The sequence below is a fragment of the Hylobates moloch genome, unplaced genomic scaffold (assembly GCF_009828535.3).
Source record: "Hylobates moloch isolate HMO894 unplaced genomic scaffold, HMol_V3 SCAFFOLD_12, whole genome shotgun sequence".
NCBI lineage: Eukaryota > Metazoa > Chordata > Mammalia > Primates > Hylobatidae > Hylobates > Hylobates moloch.
Genome location: NW_026652287.1, coordinates 34,267,753 through 34,280,976, shown reverse-complemented (window position 1 = coordinate 34,280,976; position 13,224 = coordinate 34,267,753). Strand labels below are relative to the sequence as shown.

General features: G+C 48.4%; 1 protein-coding gene across 2 annotated transcripts; it reads right to left on the bottom strand.

Moving 5' to 3' along the window:
- Positions 1-5,088: 5,088 nt before the first annotated feature.
- Positions 5,089-13,106, bottom strand: LIM2 (lens intrinsic membrane protein 2). Of its 2 annotated transcripts, none has more exons than XM_032169095.2 (5): positions 13,051-13,106; positions 12,315-12,621; positions 7,587-7,736; positions 5,682-5,816; positions 5,089-5,439 (listed from the first exon to the last, which is right to left on the bottom strand). In XM_032169095.2, the coding sequence occupies exons 2-5, from the start codon at positions 12,613-12,615 to the stop codon at positions 5,378-5,380; spliced, it is 648 nt and encodes a 215-aa protein (XP_032024986.1). In that variant the 5' UTR covers positions 12,616-12,621; positions 13,051-13,106; the 3' UTR covers positions 5,089-5,377. The 2 variants fall into 2 exon arrangements, with proteins under 2 accessions (XP_032024986.1, XP_032024987.1); XM_032169096.2 differs by having other exon boundaries at positions 12,441-12,621.
- Between the last annotated feature and the right edge of the window lie 118 nt (positions 13,107-13,224).

The window sequence follows — 13,224 nt, the reverse complement described above, 5'->3', positions numbered from 1 at the left end:
CCTATTCCCATTCCTGAACACAACTCCAAACCCAATCCCATCCCTATTCGTAATCTCCACCCCAGCTCCAACCCCTAATTTAAGCCCGTCCCCATCCTCAAATAGAACTCCATTCTCAGTCCCAACTACACACTCAACCCCATCCCCCAATTCGACCCCATCCCCAAACCTAACGTCATTCTAATTCCCAAACTCAACACCATCCTTATTCCCAGTTCCAACCCTTAACCCCTTCCCACCCTCAAATCTAACTCCATTATCATTCCCAAACCCCACCCCATCTCCAAACCCAACCCCTCTCCATTGTTAACCCCAGTCCCTACTCCAAGCCCAACCCCATCCTCTTCCTGAAACTTGACCCTATTCTCATTCCCATCCCAACCCTTTTTTTTTTTTTTTTTGAGATGGAGTCTCACTCTGTCGCCCAGGCTGGAGTACAGTGGCATGATCTTGGCTCACTGCAACTTCTGCCTCCTGGGTTTAAGTGATTCCTGTGCCTCAGCCTCCTGAGTAGCTGGGGTTGTGGGTTGTATGCCACCACATCAGGCTATTTTTTTTTGTATTTTTAGTAGAGATGGAGTTTTGCCATGTTGGCCAGGATGGTCTTGAACTCCTGACCTCAGGGGATCCACCTGCCTCAGCCTCCCACAGTGCTGGGATTACAGGAGTGAGCCACTGCGCCCAGCCACTGTCTTTTCATTCTTCTCTGCAACCTCTATAATTCATATCTAACTCCACCCATTTTCATCGTCCTTTCACCTCCAGGTCCAAGCCTGTAATCTTGTTTCTCATCTCCCCAAGTGGGTCCCACTACCACCACCATCACACCCATGCATGCATTCACACACACAGGTGACCTGTACCTGGCTCCAGTGAGTCTCTGCACACGTAGGTATCACAGGCTGATCACAGGCCCAGGCCCTCTGACACAGACACCACAAGCCAGTAAGAGCGGGTGAAGGTCATCTCTCTTTTTTTTTTTTTGAGACAGAGTTTCACTTTTGTTGCTCAGGCTGGAGTGCAATGGCATGATCTGGGCTCACAGCAACCTCTGCCTCCCAGGTTCAAGCGATTCTCCTGCCTCAGCCTCCTAAGTAACTAGGATTACAAGTATGTGCCACCATGCCCGGCTAATTTTGTATTTTTGGTAGAGACGGGGTTGCTCCATGTTGGTCAGGCTGGTCTCAAACTCCCGACCTCAGGTGATCCACCTGCTTCAGCCTCCCAAAGTGCTGGAATTACAGGCGTGAGCCACCGCGCCCAGCCAGCCAAGACCATCTCTTAAGAGCACAAAGGCAAGGCAGCTGGGGCCTTGAAGACAGAATTGCTCACAGGATCTCCAGCAGCTTTCTCAACCAGATGTGGTCTGTGGTTGCCAGAGGAAAACCCCAGGCCTCCTTCTGAAGCTTTTCCTGAGAGCTCTGTGAAAGGAAAATCTTGGGGCCCCAAAATTACTGAGCTAAAGGGGAAAGTCAGGCTGGGAACAGCTCAGGGCAAACCTGCCTCTAATTCTATTCAAAGTCATCCCTCTGCTCACTGAGATAGATGCATATCTGATTGCCTCCTTTGGAAAGTCTTATCAGAAACTCAAAAGAGGCCGTGCCTGTAATCCCAGCACTTTAGGAGGCCTAAGCAGGTGGATCACCTGAGGTCACGAGTTCGAGACCAGCCTGGCCAACATAGCGAAACCCTATCTCTACTAAAAATACAAAAATTAGCCGGGCGTGGTGGTGCACGCCTGTAATCCCAGACTCAGGAGACTGAGGTAGGAGAATCACTTGAACCCAGGAGGTGGAGGTTGCAGTAAGCCAAGATTGTGCCACTGTACTCTAGCCCGGGCAACAGAGTTAGACTCCATCTAGGAAAAAAGAAACTCAAAGAATGCCATGATTTGTCTCTCACCTGCCTGTAACCTGGAAGCCCCTGCCTGCTTTGAGTTGTCCCCACCTTTCTGGATGAACCAATGTACTTCTTACATATATTGATTGATGTGTCATGTCTCCCTAAAATGTATAGAACCAAGTTGTGCCCCAACCACCTTGGGCACATGTCGTCAGGACATCCTGAGGCCGTGTCACGGGCGCACATCCTCAACTTTGGCAAAATAAACTTTCTATTGTTCTTTTTTTTTTTTTTTTTTTGAGATGGAGTCTCACTCTGTCGCCCAGGCTGGAGTACAGTGGCACGATCTCGGCTCACTGCAAGCTCCACCTCCCGGGTTCACACCATTCTCCTCCCTCAGCCTCCTGAGTAGCTGGGACTACAAGGCAAAATAAACTTTCTAAATTAACTGAGACCTGTCTCAGATTTTCGGGGTTCACAGCTCATGTCGCCTGCTTGGCCACTTGGTTTTCTTAGGTCTCTGTCAGTCTTGTCTAAGCACTGTCAGTTTTTTTGAATCACCCCAGGTCTCTTCCAACTTTCTCCAGCCCCTTCCAACCTCTCCAGGGCTTGAAAGCTCCTCAGTAGCCCCCATCTGCCACAGAAGACCCCCCAAAATTAGCTGGGAGTGGTGGCGGGCACCTGTAATTCCAGCTACTCGGGAGGCTGAGGCAGGAGAATTGCTTGAACCTGGGAATCGGAGGTTGCAGTGAGCCAAGATCGCACCACTGCCCTCCAGCCTAGGTGACAGAGCGAGACTCCATCTCAAAAAATAAAATAAAATAAAATAAAAAAAGACCAATCCTCAATTAACCTACGTTCTATTAAAGAAACGAATGCTAATGGTAAACAGTTATTATGGAAGGCATCATCATTTCTATTGAGGTGCACTCTAGTCATAATATTTAATGGCTATTATAATGATAAAAAGATATTAAATCTCAGTATCATTAGAGTATATCTCAATAAATAATACTTTATGTAAGTCAATAAACAGCACCATCAATTGGCCTGAATAAAGATTTATTATTCAACAAATGTTCTTTTGAGTGATTACCATGTGCCAGGTGCTGTCTTGAGGATTTACAGGAAACCAAAAGCAGACACACGCCAGCTGGGGTGGCTCATGCCTGTGATCCCAGCACTTTGGGAGGCCGAGGTGGGAGGATCACTTGAGACCAGTAGACACAGACCAGTCTGTGCAACATAAGGAGACCCCATCTCTACAAAAAATTAAAAAATTACCCAGGCATAGTGGGTGGTGCATGCCTGTAGTCTTAGCTGCTCAGGAGGCTGAGGTGGGAGGCTCACTCCAAAAAAAAAAAGCCAACATTGAATCCCAAAGTTGTTGGCTTGAGTAGCTGGATAAAAATGGGGTTGTTGGCCGGGCGTGGTGGCTCACGCCTGTAATCCCAGCACTTTGGGAGGCTGAGGTGGGCGGATCACGAGGTCAGGAGTTCGAGACTAGCCTGGCCAACATGGTGAAACCCTGTCTCTACTAAAAATACAAAAATTAGCTGGGCATGGTGACAGATGCCTGTAATCCCAGCCACTTGGGAGGCTGAGGCAAGAGAATCACTTGAACCCCAGAAGGGAGGCAGAGGTTGCAGTGAGCCGAGATTGCACCACTGCACTCCAGCCTGGGCAACAGGGCGAGATTCCATCTCAAAAAAACAAATAAATAAAATAAAAAATGGGTTTGCCATTTCCTAAGATGGGGAAGACCATGGGAGGAACACATAGGGTGTGTGTGAGATCAGGAACTTATTTTTGGATATGTGAGGTTGGAGATGCCTCTTCTTTTCAAGTGGAAATGTTGAGTAGGTAAGTTGGAGTCCTGAGTCTGGAGTCATAATTATATCATTATTATTGCTAGAGTAAGCCCCTATAAATATGATTACTAGAATAAGTCTCGACAAATATTTCTATTTAAATAGGCCTCAATAAATTATTAGAGAAATCTTCAATTGTCATTATTATTAGAGAAAACCTGTATAAATACAGTATTTTTATTTGAGAAGGCCCCGTAAATATTATTTTAGGGAATAAGCCTCTATAAACATAACATTTATTAGCATAGCTGTAGTAAATAGTCTCATCAGAATCAGCCTTGTGAAATAGTTTTATTATTTTATGATAGACATCAGTAAATCTCATGGCAGTTAACAACCGTTTATTTTCTTTTTCTTTTTCTTTTTTATTTTGAGACAGTCTTATTCTCGCTCAGGCTGGAGTGCAGTGGTGCTGTCACAGCTCACTGCAACCTCCGTCTCCTGGGACTCCAGCGACCCTCCCACCTCAGCCTCCTGAGTAGCTGGGACAGGCACACACCAACATGCCCAGATAATTTTTTTTTTTTTTTGTAGAGATGGGTTTTCTCATGTTGCCTGGGGAACTCCTGGGCTTGAGCAATCCACCTGCCTTGGTTTTCCAAAGTGCTGGGATTACAGGTGTGAGACACCACACCCAGCCAGCCTCAATTAATAGAATGAATTACTAATGAGTGAATGAAGAGAAGATCACGGTCATGAATAGTGTGTGAAGAGCAGGTGCCAGAGGTGAAGGCTCAGGGTTCTGGTGTTTCCTTTGAAGGGACGCATCAGGGGAGGAGAGAGGAGGCTGGGGAGAGCCAACTGGAGGTGGGGTGGGCAGGGGGCTTTTTCAGAGATCTTTTCATTTGTCCCATTATCCTACACACCCATATCCAAGAAGTTGAACTGTGGTGAGCTTCTGGACAGGGACTGTTGATTTATCTCTGTTCCCCTCCCTGCAGAAACTGAGAAGGTCAGGCCTCCATAATACAGCACCCCTGGGCCGGGTGCAGTGGCTCACGCCTGTAATCCCAGCACTTTGGGAGGCAGAGGTGAGTGGATCACCTGAAGTAAGGAATTCGAAACCAGCCTGGCCAACAAGGTGAAACCCCGTCTCTATTAAAAATACAAAAATTAGCCAGGCTTGGTAGTGGGCCCCTGTAATCCCAGCTACTCGGGAAGCTGAGGCAGGAAAATCACTTGAACCCAGGAGGCAGAGGTTGCTGTGAGCTGAGATTGCGCCATTGCACTCCAGCCTGGGCAACAAGAGCAAAACTCCGTCTCAAAACAATGAGGACAACAACAAGAAAACACACAAAAAAAGCACCCCTGCCCACACCCACCACCCTTACAGCTGCTTCCCCCCATCCCAGTCCCTCAAGGATTAACACTTTAGTAGTTTCACATCAGTTTTATTAGACCCCAGAAAGTTGCTGTAATGGATATTCCATTTTTCTAACAACCTGCCAGGCAGATGGGGACTTGAGTCTTCTCAGCTCCCTCCCACAGGCCCCATTCTTCCTCCTTCCAGCCTAGGACCAGCAGTCAGCCTCCCCCCACAAACCCACAGTCCAGAACTGAGCCCCCTCATTCCCCTAGGAACCAGGATTTCAGGCCTCTAGACCCTCCTCCTCTTCAGTGGCCTCACTTTAACTTCCAGATGAAGTTGGGGGACACATTTGGGTTCAGCGGGGTGTAGACAGGCGCCGACATTCTTGCACCCGGTAGGCGCATATGTAGAAAATCCCTGCATGAGAAGAAGTTCAAATTGACCCCCCCAAACCTCCCCCAGCTCCGTTTCCACCCCAAGAGAGCCCAACACTCTACTCTCTTTCTCCCTGGGTATCCCCAACCCCAGACTTCATAGGGCTGGAGTCTTCCTCCTGACCCAGTGCTGTGGGACTCATGTGGGACACCCTGTCATCTTCCACCCTATCTGCTGCCCACTCTGCCCCAGACACTGACCTTCCCACCCCTTGCCCCCAGTACCTGCGAAGAACGTCATGAGCACTGCCACCCAGCCCAGGATGTAGGACCAGGAAAAGCGCCAGTCCCCAAAGCGGCGGCCCAGGAAGCTGACGGTGACTCCAGTGTAGATGGCCAAGGCCAACAAGACGAAAAGAGCTGGGGAGAGAGGGCGGAGGATGCAGGTGGGACTAAGAATGGGTGTGATTTTGGAGATGGGCAGACAGCTGACGATGGGGGTGGGAACTAAGATTGGGGAAAGGGGTGGAAATGGGTTGGGGGTGGGGATAAGAGTGAGGATGGGGGTTGAGTTGAAATTAGGGTTAAAGATGATTGGGGGATAGGTTTGGGATGGAGTTGGACACGCTTGTGTTTTATAATGTAACTGGCCATTGTCTCTGGTTCCTGGGAGGGAGAATCAATATTTGGAACTTCCTGAGTAATAGGAGGGTCTTTGTTATTCTTGAGCCTCTTGGGCCCAACCTGAGTTTATGGTAATGAGGTGAGATGACTCAGGGTTGGGTGTGGCTGTCAGAAAGACCAACCAGGCCAGGCACAGTGACTCATGCCTGTCATCCCAACACTTCCGGAGGCTGAGTCGGGTGGATCACTTGAGGTCAGGAGTTCAAGACCAGCCTGGCCAACATGGTGAAACCCTGTCTCTACTAAAAATACAATTAAAAAAAAAAATTAGCTGGGTGTGGTGGTGGGTGCCTGTAATCCCAGCTACTCAGGAGGCTGAGGCAGGAGAATCACTTGAACCTGGGAGGGGAGGTGGAGGTTGCAGTGAGCTGAGATCAAGCCACTACACTCCAGCCTGGGTGACAGAGTGAGACTCCATCTCAAAAAAGGAAAACAAAAAAGAAAGAAAGAAAGACCAACCATGATATTAGATGGTTGGGGCTCTGAACCACTTGATATCAGGGAAGAAAGGAAGCTGGAAACTGCATTCCATCAATGGCCAGCGATTCAATCAGTCACGCTTATTTTACAACCTCTGGACACTGAAGCTCAGTGGCGCTCCCTATTGGTGAAAACATCTGTGTGCTGGGAGGGTGATCCCTGGCTCCACAGGAAGAGGGCTTGGAAGCTCTGCATTTTGGGCTCTCCTAGACTCTGCCCTCTGTGTCTCTTCATTTGCTTGGACCTGAGTTGTGTCCTCTATAATGAAGCTATAACTGTAAGTATAGCACTTTCCTGCATTCTATGAGTTATTCCAGCAATTTTTGTTGTTGTTATTGTTGTTGTTGTTTTTGTTGAGACAGAGTCTCGCTCTGCTGCCCAGGCTGGAGTGCAGTGGCACAATCCCGGCTCACTGCAAGCTCCACCTCCCGGGTTCATGCTATTCTCCTGCCTCAGCCTCCCAAGTAGCTGGGATCACAGGTGCCTGACACCACGCCCGGCTAATTTTGTTTTGTATTTTTAGTAGAGATGGGGTTTCACCATGTTGGCCGGGCTAGTCTCAAACTCCTGACCTAGTGATCCACCCACCTCGGCCTCCCAAAGTGCTGGGATTACAGGCATGAGCCATCGTGCCCAGCCTCCAGCAAATTTTTGAATCTGAGTGGGTCTTGGGAACCTCCTAGTTTGTAGCCAATGGATCCAAAGCATGGGTGGCCCAGGCACCCTGCTTGCAGCTTGTAGCTGAGGTGGACGCAGTCTTGCTAGGGACTGTGGTCTTAACCTGTGGAGTCAAACACAAATTTTAGGTGATTCGTGCCAGAACTGAATTGTAGTACACCAGCTAGTGTCAGAATAGACTGGAACTAGAAATAGTCATGAGGTTGGTTTTGGGTGTGGGGATGGGATTAGGGTGGGGTGGGGTTGAGTGTGAGGAGTAAGGGGTGAGAATGGTGTTGAGGGGTGGGGACAGATTGGGGTTTGAGTTGAGAGCGAGGAGAGGGGTAGGGAGAGGGTGGGCTTACTCACTTGAGGAAAAAAACATGATGCCAGCAGAGAAGGGCCGGGAGATGCGGGAGAAGGTAGGCTGATGAGCGAAGGCCATGATGCCCATGATGATGCCGGAGGTGGCGCATAGGGCAGACAGGATCATGAAGGCCCGGGTGGCATTCCAGTATGCTGTGGGAGCACCCCATGGTCATTCCCACACCTCCCCTGCTCTAAGTGAGAGATGCTGCTACCTCTGAGATGAAAATGCCTTGCCCCTTTCCATATCCCTGACGCAGCTCATCCTTCCTTCTTTGCAAATGCCCTCTTCTTCACCTGGCAAACTCCTACTCATCCTCCAAAGCCAAGCTCCTCTGACCCATCCTCTAGGAAGCATCTCCCCACCCCTCAGTCATCATCTTCACCCACGGCTAAGGGTTGTGACTCTCTTTGTCTGTCTCCCCCTCCAGCCTGATTGCTCCTTGAAGACAGGCAGTGGGTTGGTTCTGTATCATAAACACCCCCACCACACATTTGGTTTGCATTCTGGCTTCGGGAAATGTTTGTTGAATGAATGAATGAATGAATGAATGAATGAATGATGATTCCCTATATTTTCCTGCTAATTACTATTCTCTCTCACATTTCTTTTTTTTTCTTTTTTTTTTTGAGACCGAGTCTTCCTCTGTCACCCAGGCTGAAGTGCTGTGGCACAATCTCAGCTCACTGCAGCCTCCGCCTCTGGGGTTCAAACGATTCTCCTCCCTCAGGGTCCTGAGTGGCTGGGACTACAGGTGCGCACCACCACGCCCGGATAATTTTTGTATTTTTAGTAGAGATGGCATTTTGCCATGTTGGCCAGGCTGGTCTCAAACTCCTGGCCCCAAGTGATCCACCTGCCTTGGCCTCCCAAAGTGCTGAGATTATAGTTGCAAGCCACTGCGCCCAACTTACTCTTTCATTTATTTTATACCACTTGCTTATATCTGAAAATGTCCTATTTACTTGTTTTTAACTTATTTATAATGTCTGTCTCTCCTCAGTAAATCCTTAGCTCTGCAAGGGCAAGAGCCTTGCTGTCTCATTCACCACTGTGTCCCCAGCACCTAGCACCTGGTACATAATAGGTGCCCAATAAATGCGTGAAATGAATTCATGTTGAGCACTGGGGCCATTCTTCTCTTGTGCTTTGCCCAGGGATGGCCTCTCAGGAAAGATAATAATAATCTCTTCCTCCTTTAGCAATGGCTAACTATATGCCATGCTCACTACCCAGGTGAGACGTTATTCATTCCTCCAGAGCCCTATTCTGTAAGTACCATTTTTATGCTTATTTTTCAAGTGAAGAAATGGAGGCCCAGAGAGGTAAAGTGACTTGCCCGAGGTCTCATAATTAGAAACAGGGCTGGAGTTGGAATCCAAGCTCCAAGGCCCACGCTCCTAACTGCTTGGCTATTCTGTCTGCTGGAGCCCCCCGGGAAATGGTACCCCTCAGACCTTGCATCTTGCCATTGCAAAGTAAAAAGTCTAGGATCTTTGGAAAACCCAGTCTTTTGCCTTGTAGAAGCCTCGGTGAGAGAAATTCCTGGCTGTTTCTCCATGGATATTTTTATGGGTTGAGTTATGTCTTTCTGTCCCCCGCCCCAAATTTTTATGTTGAAATTGTAACTAGTGCCTTAGAATGGTAACTTATTTGGCAATAGAGTCTTTGCAAATATAATTAGTTAAGACAAGATCACGCTAGAGTAGGGTGGAGCTCTCATCCAAAAACTGGGCTGGGTGTGGTGGCTCCTGCCCAGTGTAATCCCAGCATTTTGGGAGGCCAAGGCAGGTGGATCACCTGAGGTCAGGAGTTTGAGACCAGCCTAGCCAAAATGGAGAAACCCTCTCTACTAAAAATACAAAAATTAGCCAGGCTTGGTGGCAGGCACCTGTAATCCCAGCTACTCAGGAGGCTGAGGCAGGAGAATCACTTGAACCTGGGAGGCAGAGGTTGCAGTGAGCCGAGATTGTGCCACTGCACTCCAGCCTGGGCAACAGAGCAAGACTCCATCTCAAAAACAAAACAAAACATAAAACAAAGACTGCCATTCTTATAAAAAGAGGAATCTGGACACAAACACGCTTTTAGGAAAAATACCATGTGTGAGGAAGGCAGAAATTGGGGTGATGCATCTCCAAACCAAGGAAACACCAAAGATTCCCAGAAAATCACCAGAAGCCAGGGAGGGAGGGACATGGAACAGATTCTCCCTCACAGCCCTCAGAAGGAACTGATTTTGCCCACATCTTCATCTTGGCCTCCAGAACTGTGAGACAACACGTTTCTGTTGTTCAAGCCACCCGGTTTGTGGGGCTTTGTTACGGCACCCCTAGCACACTAATTCAGGCTGGTCACAGCAGCTCAGGCCTGGAATCCCAACACTTTGGGAGGCTGAGGCAGGAGGATTGCTTGAGGCCAGGAGGGTTTAAGTATTTATTTTATCTTATTATTATTTTTTGAGACAGGGTCTTGCTCTGTCACCCGGGCTGGAGTGCAGTGGCTCTATCTTAGCTCACTGTAGCCTTAAACTTCTCGGCTCAAGTGAGCCTCCCACTTCAGCCTTCTGAGCAGCTGGGGCCACGGGAGCACGCCACCATGCCCAGCTAATTTTTTATTTTTTGTTGAGATGGGGTCTCCTTACGTTGCACAGTCTGGTCTCAAACACCTAGGCTCAAGTGATCCTCCTACCTCAGCCTCCAAAGGTGCTGGGATTACAGGCTGAGCCACCATGTCTATCTGAAGCCGGGGGTTTGAAACAAGCCTGGGCAATACAGTGAGAAGCTGTCTCTACAAAAATCAAATCAAATAAAATAATGAGGCCAAGTTCGGTGGCTCACGCCTATAATCCCAGCACTTTGGGAGGCCGAGGCGGGTGGATCAACTGAGGTCAGGAGTTCGAGACCAGCCTGGCCAACATGGTCAAATCCTGTCTCTACTAAAAATACAAAAATTAGCCAGGCATGGTTGTGGGCGCCTGTAATCCCAGCTACTCAGGAGGCTGAGGCAAGGAGAATTGCTTGAACTCAGGAGGCAGAGGTTACAGTGAGCCGAGATAGCACCACTGCACTCTAGCAGGGGTGACAGAGTGAGACTCTGTCTCAAACAAAACAAAACAAAACAAAAACAAACAAAAAAAGAAAGACCTTCACCAAGCCTCCCTGTCTCCTGCATCCCTGGCAGAGATAAGACAGAGAGGTGGCTCAGGGCTGTCCCTTGGGGAATTCCTAGCCTGCAGCAGGAGAAATGTAGAAGTGTCACAAATGAGACAGCCAGAAATGAGAAGGATGTGTGGAGTCAGGCAGACTGGACTCTGAAGCTGGTGGCCCAAGGCAAGTCTTTTCACTTCTCCCTGCCTCAGTCTACCCCTCCAGCAAACAGGCATCGTCCTGCCTCTCTCTCAGGGCTGGCTCGGGGAGAGATGAGTGGGTGAAGTCTCCCATGCCTGTCACATCCGGCACTCAGTGAGGCTTAGCTCTTCTTCTCAACTACTCAAGAGGATGTTTGAATTTTGAGGTCAAAGCTCATGTCTCACTCTTACATACAATTGAACTGCCCTTAGTGGTGTTAGGGGTGGAAGCGAGTTTATCCATGTAAAGCACTTAGAATAGCACATAGGGCATAGTAAGCACTCAATCAATGCCAGTTATTATTATTACTATTACTAGTAATAATACACAATATATTATATATTATTAATTAATTTTTATTTATTTTTTAGACAGCGTCTTCGTCTGTTGTCCAGGCTGGAGTGCAGTGGTGCCATCTGGGCCCACTGCAGTCTCCACCTCCCGAGTTCAAGTGATTCTCTTGCCTCAGCCTCCTGAGTAGCTGGGATTACAGGTGCACACCACCATGCCTGGCTAATTTTTGTATTTTTAGTAGAGACCGAGTTTCACCTTTTTTGCCAGGCTAATCTCGAACTCCTGACCTCAAGTGATCCGCCCACCTCGGCCTCCCAAAGTGCTGGGATTACAGACGTGAGCCACCACGCCTGGCCAAATTTATTAATACGTTATATAATAAGTGTGCAATATAATATACTCTACATTATATATTAATTTATTATATAATATTTTGTATAATATATATTATTAATTTACTATATAATATGTGGCATGATATATACTATTTATTAGATAATGTGTAATATAATGGATTCTACATCATATATATGTGCATTACTTATATATGTAGCATATTATATACAATATATTATGTATTAGTAATTTATTATGTAATAGAGGTGCATGTATAATACACTATACTGTATATTAATTTATTAATGTATATATGTAGTTCCATATATTATACATCATAAATTATATGTAATAATATAAATTGCATATATTACACATAATGTAGTATACATTAACTTATTATAGATGCTATGCAGCAAGCAATATACTATATATTTCTATGTATCTCTCTATCTATGGCCTGGCACATTATAAGTAAGCAAAAATACTCTGTGCTACTTTATACAGTATTTAGCAAATTCAGGGCCCGTATTTCTTCTGTATCCCCCAGTACCTAACATAGTTCTTGGTCCATAGAAGATATTTAGAAAATGCTGTTTCGTGACACTAGCCCCAATTGCTGTGCATGACACCTTTGAGGCGTCAGGAAATGCCACCTCTCCCAACTTAACCCGCAAACCAGCACCCCGTGAAACTGCAGCTAGAAAACAACCCTGTAGTCCCAGTTCTGCCCCCTCCATGCTGAGTGACCTTGGGTTGCTCCCTTTCCCTCTTTGAGCCGCAGAGTTCTCCATCTGGAATACAGGTGTCCTTGGGCCCTGAGGTCCGCCCTGCTCTTTCCCCAGGCGCGGCCCGGACTCTGGCCGGGGGGCTCACCGATGCTGTCTGTCTGCAGGTAGCACTTGTTGCCCAGGCAGTACCGCCACAGGCCCTGGTGGGCGAAGGACCCTGACAGCCGGTACTGCATCCAGTGGTCTGTTGCCGTGGCCACCACCAAGAGGATGGTCCCCACCCAGGCACAGAACAGGCCACCACCCATGAAGCTGTACATGGTGATCTGTAGGGAAGGGGAGAGATGGGGTTGGGAGCTGGATTCCTGGGACTTGATGGAGGAAGGAACTGGGGGAAGAGAGGGCTCGGGAGTGGGATGCCAAGTGCTTGAGAGAAGGAGATGGAGACCTAGAAGCCTGGGTCCTGGGGGAGGAGGGGACTGGAGCCCGGACTCCTGGGTCTGAGGGAGGAGGATGGTAGGGATCCTGGAAAGACGACAGGGAGCGGGGGGTTGGGTTCTTGGAGTCTTGCGTTCTGGGGAAGAGAAGTCCGGGGGCGAGAAGGGGCCCAGGAGCCTGGATTCCTGGGTGGTGGGTAAGGAAGGGGCTAAGGGCTAGGTGGTGGGACATCAGGTCCTGGGAGAAGAAGGAGCTGGGACCCTAGACTCCTGGGACTTGGGGAAGAGGGGGCTACAGGTCCCATGCCTGGTGCCTACCTGAGTGGCAGAGCCTGCCCGAGCCCTCCTTCTGCCACGGCCCCTCTGTGCAGACTGAGCTGAGCCTGGTCACTGGCCTCTTTGCCCCCTTAGGTTCCCCAAATCCCTTAAGCCTCCCTACACAATGATCCCACGAACCAGCAGCTTCCAGCAGGCAGAAATGCAGCGGTGGCA